The sequence below is a fragment of the Seriola aureovittata genome, chromosome 13, assembly GCF_021018895.1.
Source record: "Seriola aureovittata isolate HTS-2021-v1 ecotype China chromosome 13, ASM2101889v1, whole genome shotgun sequence".
In the NCBI taxonomy this organism is placed as follows: Eukaryota; Metazoa; Chordata; class Actinopteri; order Carangiformes; family Carangidae; genus Seriola; species Seriola aureovittata.
In genome coordinates, this window is record NC_079376.1 from 8,389,719 (window position 1) to 8,406,703 (window position 16,985).

Here is a 16,985-nt window from a genome sequence, read left to right on the forward strand (position 1 = left end):
ACACACACACACACACACACGCACACACGACAGAGAGAGAGAGACAGAGCCTGGCTCCAGTTTGACAGCTTGTTGTTGAAGCTGCATCATCTTTAATATGAGTTGTTGTTTTATTTTAAAAGACAAGAAATAAAAACGCAAATATCCACGCTTTTATTTTGGACATGAAACAAAGAACCCGGGTTTAGGGTCAACGAGGGATAAACCAGATCACAGCGTGACAGCTGAGTGTGTCTGCCACCAGAAGACGCTGTGTTTCTTTAATTCCTGTATAAGGAGATATGGGTTCAACCTGCAGGCACAGACTTCTGTCAGGAGCTGGTGGCATCTGCTGCTGCTGCAGGACTCACGTTAGACCTCCCGACCAAAGCTTCACTAAACCAACTTTTAGAATTAATACTCGCTTCATTATTTTTGCAGTAGCCATAGTTTCAGCTCCGGTATGATCCTGACATCCACAGATTGTGTAAGTTAGAAGTTATTGCATTAATTTGAATTTCTTCACTGGTTATTTATGATTTTGTAGCCTTGTAATAATTTTGTAACTGAAAACGAGGAGACAGGCTAAATCGATAGCCGAATAATAATTTGTATTAAAGGCTATTGCTTTATACTATTGATATATAATATTGACTAACATGTAAAATAATATGAAATTAAACCAGCTATAAGAGTAGGCTACTGGTGATGCTATAAATTGCAAAAGAATTCACCAATAATAATAATAATAATAATAATTATCAAATAAGTCAATATTTTACACATATTTTCTGAAAAAATCATTGTTTTAATTCCTATTTTGGGGGTTTTAATGAAGCGCAGAAAAAACAATTATAGCTTTGTGTAATAGAGGACCTTTGCTCCGAGCATCCACAGAGAACTGGGCTGCTTCTTGGCTTCAGAGCTGGTTAGAAAAAAGGCAACAACTCCTCTCTTGTGCTTCTGCGTAAAATGTCAGAAATGAGATGTGATTGAGTTACAGTGTTAGGACTCATTGAGCATTAAGGCAAGATGCTACTGAGGGCTACCTGGCGTTGTGCTGCAGGAGAGTACTTGAACGCCGTTAACTTCGCATGAGCGCCTCTCCTGCTCCACACTCTATTTTGTTTTTGTTTTTTTGTTGTTTTTTTTTTTAACCAGGTCTCTCACAGGAGTGTGTGCATGTGAATTTAGGTAACACGCTGCTTGCGTCCAATGATATCAAAAGAAAAAAAACGAGGGGGGTTAATCATTTACTCAGCCACTTAACACGCGGATGTGTATTTATTTACTTATCAGTATCAGTCAATTTCCCTCCCCGCAAGTGCACTTTTGCATGTCTGAGTACGATAAGGCATAACACAAACAATCCTGCAATCACTGGAGGCCTCTCATGGCCATTAAAAGTCAGTAGTTCAACTGAGGAGTGGTTCTCCAACTCTCAAGTCCATATAGGCCTCCTTTCATCAAGAGGCCCTCGTAAACATCACTACAGTTAATAAAGTGTATTGTGGTCACTGCAAACCCAAGGTGCAGCCGCGTGTTTATCAGCAACAAGTCACACAAACTCCAAACGCAGCAGCAGCAGCAGCAGCAGCAGCTCCGGCAGAGAGCCCGGACACCGCCTGCAGCCGCCGGCACCAACATTTCTGACCATATACAGCGCTTATGTTATTGTTAGTGAGAGGGGAGCACATGTCTTGTAAGTGAAATTACGCTCGGCGAAAGGAGGCTAGAGCTGTTTTGTATTGTTGCGGATGCCCCGCCTCTGATGGTAGCCTTAAACCTGGCACCCAGCTAAAACAAACCAAAGCCAGCACAGAGCTCCCACTCAATCCAATTAAGGCGGACTTGAGGCGCTCTCCTACGTGTTCATCTACCAGGATCGACGTTGAGACAACAGGAACCAGAGGGGCTTTGGCCAAAAAAAGAAAAAAAAGAGAAGGAGAGATTGCCTTGCCTTCTAATTTCTCCCTCTCCAGCCCCAGAACAATGTCGATGAGCCCTAAGCATACGACTCCTTTTTCTGTTTCCGATATCTTGAGTCCCCTTGAGGAGAGCTATAAGAAATTAAGTATGGAGAATAACAACTTGGGGGCACCTCTCACTTCTTACCGGCAGCCGCAGGTTTCTCAGGCGGCGATGCAGCAGCACCACATGGGCCATAATGGGACTGTGTCTGCGGCTTACCACATGACTGCGGCAGGTGTCTCTCAGCTGTCACACACGGCCATGGGGGGCTACTGTAACGGCAACCTGGGCAACATGGGCGACCTGCCGTCTTACCAGGACGGCATGAGGGGCAGCGCCACGGCCACCGGCTGGTACGGAGCCAACCCAGACCCGCGCTTCTCCACCAGTGAGTACCCTGCACCTGCACTTGGATTGCAATCCAGGTTTCGGGTCCATGTTTAGTGTTCAAGCTGCATTTAGCGCTAACTGTTTCATCATCAACTGTGCATGTGTGTGCGTAAAAGTAGCCACTCTCCATATCCTTCTAGTCTAGATTTCCTCATCTTTACTATTAAGAAGGAAAAAATAAAGCAAAAAAAAAAAAATGTTCATGCGTTTATTCCACGCGGTCAACATCTGGAAAAGTCCCACCAGAGGAGCAGGAATGACCGTATTCCTCTTCAAGCTTTGCTCGTTTATCGAAAATAGTTTATTAACTTGTGTCGTCTCTTCCATCACATTAATCCAACAATAACATGCTGTCAGCTGTGAACTTTTTCTGCACTTGTTAGTTGACACGATTATTTATGAACGTGGACTTCGACGCGCGCTGTGGGTTTGGGGTTTGTGTATAAGGGCATCTGCTTCTCTGGGAATAATTTTGAGACTTTTCTGCTCAGCTGTTTGTTAAAATGCAGATAATGTTGTGATGCTCTTTTTCTTTTTTTGACCTGCCATGAAAATAATTATCAAGCTTGTAAATACGTGTTTTTATGAAATTATGATCCATACTTTCATCCATCAAAAATGAATCACTCTCCGAACCTAAAACCTATTTTTCTTTGGTGTTTTCCGCATAAAGACAGACTTCTTTTTTAACTGTGCAATTAAAATCATAAATGTATTGTATTCATGTTCTTTTTCCCCCCCTTAGTCTCTCGCTTCATGGGCTCGTCGTCGGGCATGAACATGGGCAGTATGGGCAGCCTCAGCTCCTTGGCAGACGTGGGTAAAGGCATGGGCTCTCTGTCCAGTACCCCGCGGAGAAAGAGGCGCGTGCTGTTCTCCCAGGCGCAGGTCTACGAGCTGGAGCGACGCTTTAAGCAGCAGAAATACCTGTCGGCCCCGGAGAGAGAACACCTGGCAAGTATGATCCACCTCACCCCGACCCAGGTGAAAATCTGGTTTCAGAACCACCGGTATAAGATGAAGAGGCAGGCCAAAGACAAGGTGTCCCAGCAGCAGATGCAGCAGGACAGCGGCTCCTGCCAGCAGCAGCAGCAGCAGTCCCCGCGGAGGGTGGCCGTGCCGGTGCTGGTGAAGGACGGGAAGCCGTGCCAAGGCACCGGCCACACACCCACATCCTCCGCGCAGACGCACCATCAGCAAGGGGGCAATGTCATGATCATGTCCAACAACACGTCCGGCCTCGGGCAGCATCAGAGCCAGCAGGTGGGAAGCACAGGTCACTCTCCAGATTTGGCGCCGCACTCCTCCAGTCCGCCGTCACTGCAGGGCCAAGTGGCCGGCCTCTCCCACCTCAACTCCCCCGGCTCAGAGTATGGCTCGGCCCTGCAGTGTTCAGCCCTGTTATACGGCAGGACATGGTGACAAGAGGCGCCGGCTTTGATTTAAAACCTGTCAGGACTTCAACAAGTTTCATTGTAAATGTGCGCATTTGAAAAAGAACCGAGTGAAGTCGGTGCAGCTCTTCTTGAATTTTCACCTTCTGGGAGGAAGTGTGACTTGTACGGAAGAAACACTTGTCCAGAAACTGCGGATGTGAAAGTCTTGGGATTTATTTATGTAAATTATATTGAGAGAAAGGAAGAATCAGCACATAGGCCGCGTTAGGTGGGAAAAAGTGCAGCTGAAAAGGGAGGCACATAGACCAGAGGACTGCTGAACATGGGTGCTGTTAAATTCCCTTTCACAAACACACACACGAGATGACTCTGATTTATAATAGAATTTAATGTAAGCCGTAGATCTAGCTTGTATATTTCTGTAAAAGGTTTGAATTTTAGCTATCTGTTGTACAAAGTTTTTGACGCTATTGCCGGTTTGTTGTCGTTTCATTGGTATTTGTACGTTTTATTTCTTTGTAACTTATATAGATATTTGACTTACTACAAAACAGTCCTATTAATAAATTATGGAAACATGACAGTTAAGCTTTTTATTGTGAAATATGTCAATGCGGTGTTAAACGGCGGAAATAGCTTCTTGGAAAAATCAGCAAATATAAAACAGAGCGTTATTATTATTATTATTACTGTTTTCTATAAGATTATTATTCTTTTTTTAAGGGGGTGACTCTTAGACTGTTTTTTTCCATTGTTATTATTATTATTATTATTATTATTATTATTATTATAATTGTCACTGATTTTTGGGTTGAGTGTGAGAAATTACAGGCTGTAAATATGAACTTTTGAAAAACGATCATCTCAAGAACCAGTTACTCCATGTTGCTAAATAGGTTCAGGTTTGGCAAAGTGACAGAACTAAATACTATATCAACACTCAGGCTCTTATTGTGACATGACAGTTAAACACTGGAGCATATTTTTCAGTTTTATTCTCTGACAAATCACACACCTCTCAGTCTTATCGTCAAACGCTGCAGCTCACACAAGCTTGCCCTGCAGAGTAAACTCGTCCTTTATGTGCTTTTTTCTTTTCTCTTTCTGTGTGTGTGTGTGTGTGTGTGTGTGTGTGTGTGTGTGTTCTGTGTGAGTCAGAAAGGTGAGGTCTCTCGGCTCCTAACATCAAACATCAGCGCTGCTCAAAGGGCAGCTTATCGATGAGGTCCCTGACCAAACAGCGCGGTGTTCTTCTCAAATACCTCGCGAGGCGAACTGTCGGCGCAGGGCTATCAGCTGCTTTATCAATAATCAATCAGCGGATTGAAAGGAAACGGCGAAAGGCTGTTTGTGCCCGGCGTCAATAACAAACCAGCACAAGTCTCCACAAACATTTCACAGGCCTCCAGACAGACTGGAGCTCTCAGCTACACGCGCTGTTTGCTACAAAATATGTTTTCAAACGGCCGCAGTAACGAGCACACACACACACACACACACACACACACACACACACACACACACACACACACACACACACACACACACACACACACACACGACCTGTCATTTATTTTTCTCTAGGTGTACGCTGTGTAAACAAAAGGTATAATAATCATTAGCGACTATTTTCCCGCCGCCTAATAGAGCTATAGGTCTTAAACGGTAAACAATGCGGTTGCTAAGCGACGGAGGTAACGATAGGTGATTTTCTTGTACGGCGGAAATAAGCAGTTTTCAATTCACTGTTGTCACAAGTTCCTACAGCTATAATTTCGAATAGTTTCGGTCTGGATAAGATACAATCCAACCTGAGTGAATTTATATTTATAGAGGCCATTTTTTTTTTTTAGCTTCAGACTTTTGGGATTTAGATTTGACTTTCTTAAAAAAAAAAACACTGTCATGCTTCAAGTGAAGATTTCAAACACATGCTATATTTAAAAAAAAAAACTTCCCTGGATACTTCACCGTCGTCTTAAGATAAATATTATTTCTGTTCATGGTCCTAAACGTATTCCTTATTAATTGATAAGCGATGTGGCCGTTCTCACCCTGCATCTCCTTTTATTTCAAATTTAAAAATGAGAACAAAAACACCTTAATCGTGCTGACCCATTTCCTATTGACCAGTCGAATAGCAAAAATTTATCACAAAAACATGTCAAGCTACAAATCAAAAAGTATCCTGTAAGGTAGAGCCCATGTTGTCCAAAAGTGGGTGGATTAGTGCTCACACGCAGCCGCATTAACCCTGCAGGCGTGTTTGCACCTGATTCCCTGTTTCCCAGAATAATTCTCTTTTACACAGGATCACTGGTTTTGATAGAGGGCTTTACTGCTCATTATCGTCTCTCTGTTTCCTGGCGTTGACATTATTCATGCTGCAAGACCTTGCAAAAAAACAAACAAAAAAACAAGCATTTTTAGCCATAACTAGTCTTGCCTATATTATGTTGTAAAATTATATTTGGCCTCCTGCGTTATCTGGTTATCTATCCGTGTGTATGTGTAATATGTGCTCCTCTTCCCGAAGAAACCTTTCAAAGCCCTCAGAGGTTTGGGAAGCTATTATGGCTGTGGCTCGGACTCAGCAGCAGCTTTTGGCTCTTACACTGTAAGTGCAGTGTGCTACTAAGAGCATGTGAGCTGATTTTTTTTCTGCAGTGAATAATTTCAGCCACTTTTATCTTTAAGCATGCAACTTAAAAAAAAAATCATCTATTTTTTGTTCACAAATAATATTTAGGAGATAAGGTTCACTAAATTAGAAAACTGTAACTCCTAGTTTGAGGCCACCAAGCAACCCATCAAAATCCCTTTGGAGACTTTAAAGTGAAATCTTACTATCTTCTATTAAGCTATTTTGCAGGGCTGGTTTTGTTCGGGAGAGAAGTGAGAACTCTGGGATTACATTAACATGTCTTTGGCGCGGTGTGTGGTCTTTGTGTGCTGCTTGTAGCTGTTGAGAATGACTTGTTGGAAGCGTGTGTGCTCTCATCGCTCTCTTTTGTAGAAGCCCACAGTGCAACTCCCAAAGTCCTCCTGGCTTTATGGTGGGCTGGTCTCCATGAACCCCAAGCAATTAGTCCCTAATCTCAAGGTAATCATATTTGAGTTAGTGACTAGCTGGTGAATTTTATTCGCCTGTTTAGCTTCAGTATCACTTCTGGAATAATATTTAGCAGCCAGAACCTCTGTTTTATGCACCAGCAGAATTAATTCACAGTTTACAGAGAATATCAAATATGGGCGCGACTTAAATTTGCGGATGCAATTCCATTAAAGTCCATGAAAACAATTTGGTTTATTATTAACGAATGTTGCAACGTACATTCTGAAAATGTCAGCCCGAACTATTTACCACGATTAAGTCCTGTTTTAATCTTTACATTTGTATTTTTACAATTTATATTTTTAAATTATAAATTGTGCGTTTGTTTCCGCTGAACATTTCTAACATAGGGAGTAAAGATCTATTGCAGTGACATACTCAGGACACTGCAGATTTTTAATATTTAGATAACAGCAAATATGACTTTCTGCAGTGTTGCTTGTGTCCAATGTTGCACCATTGCCGCAGCACCAATTATGTTCACCAAAATAAAAGCCTCACAGATCATAAACTTTTTAAGACGAAGTAAAAGAGAGTATATGCATTAACAAATCAAATCATATTTAAAGATATTAAGAATATAACGACGTGCGTCTCCCTTGGTCTCGTTAATTATTGTGTGGCAGATGTAGAAATGGGATTCCTGACATATGTTCCTATTCATGAATATATGAGGATGTGTGACGCATTATCATTTGCGTGCATAAAGTAAGCAGTAGATTTCAGAGTGGCTTTTTATCATTTAAAAAAATGTACAGAGTCAGTGTGTGTGCATGTGTACGCGCGCGCGTGTTTGTGTGTGTTTGTGTAATTTTAAAGTTTTTTTCCTGTTAAAGATGCAAAAGGATGCATCTGGTGCTGTCCACGGTGCTGAAATAGATACGTAAATAGAAAATCAGCACAAAGACAGGCATTATTAACTAACTATTTTTCACCATACTATATCTAGAAACTTTGCAGAACTATTTTTCAAAAAGAATAATTATTCATTATAATCGTGTTTACTAAGATAAAACACAGTCTCTCCTCTTTCTTAAGTTCCTAAACATTTCATTGCAGCAGGCCAGAGTATTCATGTGCATTACAAACAGGACAATTACACAGCAACTGCAATCACCCCCCTTTGGTAAATTATATTGTCAGCTAGCAGCAAAAATCTTTAATTGTCCGACGTTTATCTGGTTCTTCAATCCATTGTGCAAAGAGCGCAAACGAGGGTCATTTGTGAACAGAAATACTTTGCATGCAAAGCGGAGCACAAGATGCTGTAATACTTGACCTTTCAGCATAATTGTTGCAGGCATGAAATGCAGCATTCAGAGCTCGCTGAGTGGAGCCTTTTCTCTCTCCCTCCCTCTCATGAACAAAGCGCATTTTATACATCTTCGGTGTTCATTTGGCTTTGTTTCTTTTTGAAGAAAATTTCTCTGGGACTAGCTGCAATTTATTTTCATTTTAATAATACGACTGAGACGGAAAAAGCTCAAGACTTAAGAATGGACTTCATTCTCATAGCCTAAAAGCCAGAATACTTGTAAATCGATGTGTTTGTCATGACAAGTTTTTGGCTAAATGATACTGGACAGCAGGTTTTCAACATCCTGCTCAAAGACACTTTCAGGAGGACAGAGGTGCCCCTCCCTCCAGACTGGATGTTCTCTCTGAGCACTGCTAATACTTTTTTGTCAAAATTAAAAATGCTGACCAGAAAATAGTGAACCCCCCCACCCCCCAAAAAAATAACAAAAAAAAAGCAAAACTTTTTTGTTCATCTACTTATTTAGCCCTGACTTGTGCTTTAGAATCACTCACTTTACTGGAATCAAAGGTTGCAGGAAACACACCTCCAAACCACAGAAATATGGTTGGAAATTATGTTTAAAATTAAATTATAACTAATAATACTAATAATAACAACTAAATTTTAAGAGACAAATAAGGAAACAGTATTACATTTCTTTTACCTGATAGCATAAAGGTCTGAGGAGAGAAATTTGAACAAAATAAGGATTATTTGGTTTATCCACTAAAAATTATTATTAAAATGTCAGTCAGTAAAAATGTTGTCTTTAACAGAAATGTAAAAGATACTGATAGTACCATCATGTGGAACAAGTGTAAAACATGTGTACAATATACAACTAAAAACAAATACTGAGACATTATACTGATCACACAAACAAAAACCAGGCATAAACTCTACAGGGATCTTTTTCATCACTCAGCTACAAACCACCTCACTGTTGTTACATCTGAAGTTGGATTTTTGAAACAGCATAACTTGAGTTTTGTAATAATTAATTTGTTGGTGAAGATGATATGTTTTAAGGATGATATCATCTGCATAGAAGTTAAAGCCTGAGTCAAACAGAAGTTGGAGCGTCTTTAGCTGTTGTTGAGACATATTACTGAGTGATATGGAATATGTGGAAGTGTGAAGTTATGGAAGGGATTTAAATCAAGTTGTTAACATGTGAATTAATTGCTGAAAAGTGGGCATGGCTTAAGACACACCTCCTACCTAAGATATTCTTGTGCTAGCTAGCCGGATGCAGTTTTATATGGTGGCCGTGGTTAACCATAGGTGGCCCAAGTCACATTTATTTCATGTGACTGCTGCTGAGTTAAAGAAATTATTCAAGAAGACAAAAGAGAAGCGGATTTTCATATAAAAATACTCAAAAACTATTTTTTTTAACTATGGAAAAATGAATAATCATTCATTTCTTTCTTTTAAAAACATGGAAAAGAAGTATTTTTCATTTCACTGCATGGTGCTCACAGTGATAGCAACCTTATAATTTAATTTACATGATATGAGATTAAGAAACAAATCCAAGACTAAAGATGGAATAACAATTAGATAGGCAAGGGTGGTGTATCTAAAATGAGAAAATAACTGATCCAAGAACTGATCCCTGTGGCACCTCATGTTTGTTGTAGTGGATCTGAGCCACAGATCAATGGCAAACCTGGGAGGAAAAAAAACAAAACACAATAAAACAAACAAACAACTACTACTGCACACAAACTTAACACCTTCCTCACCCTCATACTTGACTCCCATTTGTCAAAGTTATGTACTGTAGTGGGCAGAGAGAAATTCTCGTGCAGAACCACTCTTTAAAGCTGAAGTGGTGTAGTTTGAAATTTGTTGGCCTGGTGGATACTTCTTATAATTTTCTGACTCAAACCTACAGATTTGAGATTCACATATTTCTCTGAGTCAAAGCTGATTCAAATCTTGACCAGTTACTTGACTCTTACCAATTATTTAAGGCACAAAGTTGAATGGTAAAGGGGGATTTCAAATCAAACCATAAATGCCCTTTTATGTTGTTGTTGAAAAAAGTAGCTGATTATGAATATTAGAAATTGTGCCTTACATCTAGTTTTTCATAACAGGTTGAAAACAAACCCACTCTTTTTTGCGTTAGGCGATATTGAGGGTAGAAACCAATGAATATATACCAGAGGAAGTGAACAAAAACACTAGCATGTATCCACACATCAGATGTAATTGTAGTTTGTTTGCATCAACTCTAGCATTATCAATAAGACTGTGTCTGACACTGGAACAGGAATCTTTTTAAGCTGACTGAGAAATATGTTTTGAGATATGACAAATAGTGAGGGTTGTACATTAAATGAAGCATCACTTATGTACAACAATACAATAATCTGCTCTATGAGGTCTGGCATTGTTGTCAGTCATACTCAAAGCATTTCAGTCAGTTGTTGATAGGCTCTCTTCCTCTAAACCAATGAAGTACTTTCCTGGCTGTGCCCAACTGAACTAATGCAAGTGCTTACACTGTCATCATTCAGTTCTCTGTCTGTCTGTTTTTGTACAATTAGTCCTGAGAAGACCCAGTTTGAGTTCCAGATTAAGGAAAAGGATAAATTTAAGGTCATTTAAATTTGGATTAGCATACATTAAGATTGAGAGTTAAAATTTAAATCAAAATGTGGATCACTGGAGTAACCTGAGTTTTATGGAAGGTCCTCAGAAAGATAGAAATTCAAGAATATGTGTGTATGTGCACGTGTGTGGGTGTGGGTGTGTGTGTGTGTGCGCGCGCGCTCAATCCCGTTAAACATGCCAATTAAAGGAGGCCGGACTAAAGCGGAGTTGTCATGTCTGTGTACAGTACCAGCGGGAGTCCTTTAGAAACCAACGAGCCATCACTAACCCCGTTAACACCAGACCCTCCAGACCGACCCGGGTCCCGCTGCTCGCTCTATAGGCCTGCAGCAATAACTTCTCCATTTAATGAAGCTTTGAATGGTCCGAGGCTATCTCTTTCAAATGGCAAGACCTAAAGTGAATTTAAATTGATGTAAACACCGGGGCTCTTCAAATATACAGACTATTATAGCCTACATTTTGTTAGAGGAATAAACTGCGTTTAACATTCAAATGTTTGGTAATATTAAGAGCAGTGCAGGAAAGTAACTAACCTATATTTACTCAAGCAAGGTACTTAAGTACAAATTTGTGATACTTGTACTTTTAGGTTAATTTTAATACTTCAGGAACACCGTATTGCTAACACTTCTATAGGTACTGAGTATAGTAAAAATTTGAACGCAGGACTCTTTATTTGTTATTTCTGGTAGCGTGGCTAAATAAATTGTTTGAATAGCTTTCTTACTCCATCACTGATTAACAGACTAATACAAGAACACTACTGTGATAATTTGGGGTAAGACAGCGCTTTAACATTGATACAAATATTCAGTTGTAAATATTTTTTTTTCTTTTTTGAGTGGTTGCTAAAATAAATAAATAATAACGCTTTGCACAGTTCCCTGTAAAGTGGGAAAACTTGAGGAAACCATCCTAAACCCAGTGGTCCGGCAGTCAGTCCATTCTTCAGTGTGACTGAATAGTGGGGTACGTCTCTTTGCAGACTAAAAAAAAAATTCCTTGAATGTTGCTACACAATAAGCAATCAAGATCCCAAAGCCTAGACATTTGACAGCTTAATGAGTTCAGGCAGCAATCACTTTAAGAAAAGGCCTGGACCATTATAACCCGAGCAAAGCCTATATGAGCCGAGCTGAGAAAAGGCACGGCTCCGTCCATTTAACTCACAGCAAAGACGCACATAACTACAGGTTCATAAAAATACAGGGTGGAGGTGGATGTAAATAGGTCCTGTAATATTAGGACCTGTTGAGACTTGCATGTTTTGTTCGGCAACCACGAGGAGGGGTGATATTTGCCCCCCTAATGAAATATGTCATTACGAGGAATTCATGTGACACAAAAGGGGCGACAGTCAAAAATTGCCCCACTGCTGTTCAGTAATTATATAGTTTGCCCTGGCAGCGCCTTCAGGCAGGTGGCTGGTCCATCATGCAAATGGCTTGGCTGTGCCGACATAATTAGCCACTGCGAGCCGCTTAAATTAACAATTAGCTAACATGCAATTCTGTTCACAACGCAGTAGTTCTCTTTTTAGGCCAATTGTCACTGTACGTTATTCCGGTTGTTGAATCGCTCAATAGGATATAGCCTATGTGATTTCTTACTTGGTCAATTTACAGGCTAAATGAACGGAAATCGACAGAATAAAGGTTTATATCCTTTAAGCCCCAATGTGCTGCAGCACGGCGCCACATCTACGTTGGAGACTTGGTCCTGCCGTCACAAGTCTATAACACACATCTCAGTGTGTCAGGCTGACAGGCAGCTCAATACAGGGGTGTCAGCTGTTGATGGTAAAATGGCAGTTTAGCAGAAAACAGCGGTGTAAGTGAGAGTGAATCAGACTCAGAGGCCACATGCTGCGTCTCAGCCAGAACCAAAAGGTTCTGCTTTTCTAACCTCTCCACTGATCCCCTTGCAGCCGGCGTCCTAAACACTATTGCCTTACTGCGGGCCAATCATGGCCCACCCACTCTCTCATTATTCTCGCTGCCCTCCGACATGACACGGGAACAAAGTAGACATTAAGCAACATTAAACCCAGGGATGGGAGTAATCAGGAACCCGTTATCTCTTAATGAAGGAAAACACATGCGGAGCGATACACATAGCGGGTAATCAATAGAGACGCCGGACAAAGAGAATCGGAGCGCCCAAAAAAAAAGGGAAATGCAAATCAATTAGAATCGTTGTTTGCTTTGAAACCGTTCAGTCTATTTCCATTAATTACATGTTCATTAAAAGTAATTCGTCTAGGCAACACAGCGACAACAGTTGTCCCCCCCCCCTGTCCTTATTTTAAGCAGTGATGGACAAGACACTGGCTGGGGTCCAACTCCCCTTTTAGCATTTAATCTTACTCAGGCTGGGACTTTTTGGAACAAGATGAGTTTGAGGCAAGCTGCCCTGCACTGTGTGTCTGCTAAACTTTCTGTATTTGGGTTAAAATAGCCACAAAGACGGGCTTGAGTTGATTTTAAACTACTTAAAATCTCTTTGTTGTCCATTCTTATCATTAAAAAGCAATTTGTGCAACACACTTGTGTTATACTGCCTACCTGCTTAGAAAAAAAGCCAGATCTCTGTTGTTTCACTGAGTATTATGTTAAAATGTCATGTTTTACCATCATGATCAGTATGCTATCTTATCTCTCTCTCTTTTTTTTTTTTTTTTTTTACACAATCAGAGTTGCTTTTACCAAAGGCCCACAACCTCTTGTTGGTTGCTATAGCATTTTCAAGCACCATTCTGCTAAATCCCAACCCCCACATAGACCTGCTCTGCACACTTGTAATAAATTATCCTCAAGTGAAACGACTAAAAACGAGCTGGACCAAAGCTGGACAGGGCCACTTTACTGAATCATACCTCATAAACATTTTCATTTTTGTGTGACTTGACCCCCAAAGCTTTTATACAGTCAATGCATGCGTCTGGGTCTGTCAGTGTGTATCCTCCAAACCTTGCCAACTCTATGGGCCTACTGTTATTGCAGCTCTTATCTGCCTGCTAATGACTGATGTTATGCAATCACATTTTGCAACAGCAGTAGACAAAATCTGTAGGCGGCTGGATGCATCTCATGCAGAGCCTCCTCCTTATTTTACAAGTGCAAACATATGCGTCTGGAACACCAGTGAGAGGGAGCGCTGATTTGTTGATTAATTAAACGTACTCCCCCAAAAATGCCCCCTAAAAGCACACGTTCACAATGCCGTACCACCAAGTTTAGTGGTGAACAAGTGGAAATTTGAATCAGCCTCTTTATTCTATGAGCCCCATCTTTGCCAAATTGAATGCAGATTGAAAATAATTTTTCAGCTCTTGACTTCAGCTATTCACTGCTCTATGAATTGGTTTTTGCTACTGTCACATTGCCACATAAATGTAAATAAAAGCATTTTTAAGTCTTGAGCAAATCCTTCAAATGACTGTGTGCCTGTCATTTGAGGGATACTGTCTTATGCGCATAGAGAAGCCAAACAATTACAGTGTCAAGTAATTGTAAATAAATTGCTGTATTGAATTAATCATGAAATCCTTGATTAATTCACGGTTTTGAAAAACCGATGTAGTGTTTCAATTGATACCTAACAGTTCATTTTTTGTACATAATCTACGCAGCCATAAATGATTAATACATGTGAGAGCACCTCAACATCTTTCTTATATTTTCATTTTTATATGTTTTGTAGCATCAGCGCTGCAGAAACCATACAGCTTTATGATTTTAATGAACACTTTTAAATACTTTAATATATGTACATATCAATGTCTGCAATGAACTCCCTTAGCGCTCACCTCCTCCAGTGGTTTCCCAGTGCAGGACCAGTGCCTGCTGTGTTCTGGCAGGAAATCAATACAGGGGGGAAAATCTGTTCTAATCATCTGTACATTTTCCATCACAATCAACAATCAAAGCCAAGACCTGAATCTTTATTTGTAGGCCTGAACTGAACAATTTTCCCACTGTGAAAGGCAAGCTAAATTAGAACCCTTGGTTCCTGTTAGTAGCTCTTAATGGCTCTGATTTGTGAACTGCTAAATGAGGTTATGTAAATTGATCCTGAATGTAGGCAGAGGCCCCCAGGTGACAGGTGCAGTCAGATGAAGGTGGGGGCAGGGATGGTGTCATGAAATGAGGAGGGAGGGGAGGGGCGGGGAGTAATATAGCAAGATGTATTCATAAGGCCACAGAGAGACAGATTTACAGGCTGAGGTAAGACAAACTGTCTGTGGGCTGAGTTAAAATGTAAACATCTTCAAAATCCTGGAAAAAATTCAAGTTTTTAATATTATGATGTTATTCAGACATTACATTAGAGATCATTAGTATTAGGTTAAGTCTTGAACCACTTGTTTATTTAAATACATTCAGTATTTTACATTATATTTATACTTCACTACAATTCAGGAGCAGAATATTTACTTTTACCCCTCAATACTTCTTTGAAACATACAGTGTATGAATTTATCTTATGTTCAGTATAAAAAAACCTTTCTAGAAATGGTTTGACACACAATATAATAATAGTTGTACAATAATATAAGGTATTTTTAAGTGTTATCAACCTTCAACTCCTGCTGTGAAGCATCCGCTACTGGGTACTGGTATATGAACAGATAATGAATGACAATATAATACATTGAATTTATATAAATATGTCCTCGAAAGAGAAATTACCACTGTTGAAAATACTGTGTATTAATTAACACTATATCTGCTTATGACCATATTGTAATGTGTCGGGAAAAAAAAGTGTTTGTACACTGCTTACAGATAATAAATTGGGGGGTTAACTAGTTGAAATACAGGACTGAACTACATAATCATATAAACTAGTTAAATATTGTTAAATGCATCTTATACAGTAATTAATAAAAAAAAAAAAAAAAAAATATATATATATATATATATATATATATATAACACTCTGACCTGAGCTGTTCTGCTCCATCCTTTTACTTTTGATACTGTAAGTACATCTGGCTGATATATTTCCATTTCCACTGAGGTAAATATATGGCTGCAGGTCTTTTAATGTTGTTGCCGTAGTTTTACAGTGTATTATCTCTGCATTAAGTAAAGGACCTGAATGTTTCTCCCAGCACTGCCAAATACTGAACCTACCTTGCCAAAACAGCACTTCCAGTGTTTCTGCTAAAACTACTGCTGCTGTTCAAAATCCATCCACATCCTCAGTATACAGCATCACTTTTATTCATCATTAATTTGTTATTATGGATCACAAATATTTCATGTTTTAATCAGTATATCTCGTGCTGGCAGATGGCCATGTTTCAGAAGAGTCTCCATAGTTCTGACTGAGGATGTAATAACAAGGGAACTATCAACATACAGCCTCTCAGGGAAAGACTGCTGAGTGATTGGAGCACTCTGACTCACTGCACTTCACCTCGCAGATTTAGGCTCCGCTGGTTACTGTCTCAGATACAGGGAGGACAATGTAGGAGGACTAACTGGTCTCTCATGACCTGGTCAGTCTTTACTGTCTCAGTGCTGATCACTGGTGGAACAAAACACATTTAATTCAGAAGCCTACTGTATTTAAGTACAGTTTACTTGTACTTATGCAATCTTCCATTCACCACTGAATGAAGTATTACATTTATTATGTTGCAGTCAGAGCAGTAGCTACCATTTAAACAGCAGTCAGCATGTCCTCAGTAGCCTAATATTTCTATGACTTTGCGTAGTTTAATGACATGAGGTGGACTTACCTTTCTACAATTACCTCTGATATCATGTTGGGTTTATAAGGCAGATTGTAATATTAATTTTTTACATTATCTTAAAATGATACTCTTTCAAACTTGCGCTAATGGGTTCTTCTGGCCACTTGGGGGCAGTCAAAACAAGTTCTAAACTGAACACTGACATAATATCACCTTTCTAGTTGATATGGTGGAGTTGTTAGTAAACAGATGCTTATTTACACATGAAGCAGTTACGGTGCAACAACCTCTGGCTCTTTAGCTGCTAAATGCTCCCCTGTGTTCACCAGTTAATTACTAACTTTGACTGTCTGACGAATGGTGATGAGCAGGTAGCGTACGGTGGTTTCTTAGAGCCTGTTTCTGAAAACAGCTGCCTGCTCCCTCTCGAAAAAATACAGATGAGAGCCGTGAGAGTGAACTAAAGCAGTAATGTTACCGGCCGTAAAACCAAAACCAAAC

At 39.9% G+C, this 16,985-nt stretch overlaps 1 protein-coding gene across 2 annotated transcripts; it reads left to right on the forward strand.

Moving 5' to 3' along the window:
• The first annotated feature begins 275 nt into the window (after positions 1–275).
• nkx2.1 (NK2 homeobox 1) lies at positions 276–4,318 on the forward strand. 2 transcript variants are annotated; one of them, XM_056392635.1, is made up of 3 exons: positions 276–466; positions 2,101–2,338; positions 3,086–4,318. In XM_056392635.1, exons 1-3 carry the CDS (start codon positions 443–445, stop codon positions 3,760–3,762), a joined length of 939 nt encoding a protein of 312 aa, XP_056248610.1. In that variant the 5' UTR covers positions 276–442; the 3' UTR covers positions 3,763–4,318. The 2 variants fall into 2 exon arrangements, with proteins under 2 accessions (XP_056248610.1, XP_056248609.1); XM_056392634.1 differs by lacking the exon at positions 276–466 and having other exon boundaries at positions 484–2,338.
• Positions 4,319–16,985: the final 12,667 nt, after the last annotated feature.

What these genes read in the sequence shown, in the direction of transcription:
- nkx2.1 (XM_056392634.1), top strand. Translation starts at nt 1,972, where the DNA reads ATGTCGATGAGCCCTAAGCATACGACTCCTTTTTCTGTTTCCGATATC. An exon ending in AGACCCGCGCTTCTCCACCA is followed by an intron (nt 2,339 to 3,085) that starts GTGAGTACCCTG and finishes TCCCCCCCTTAG; the next exon opens with TCTCTCGCTTCATGGGCTCG.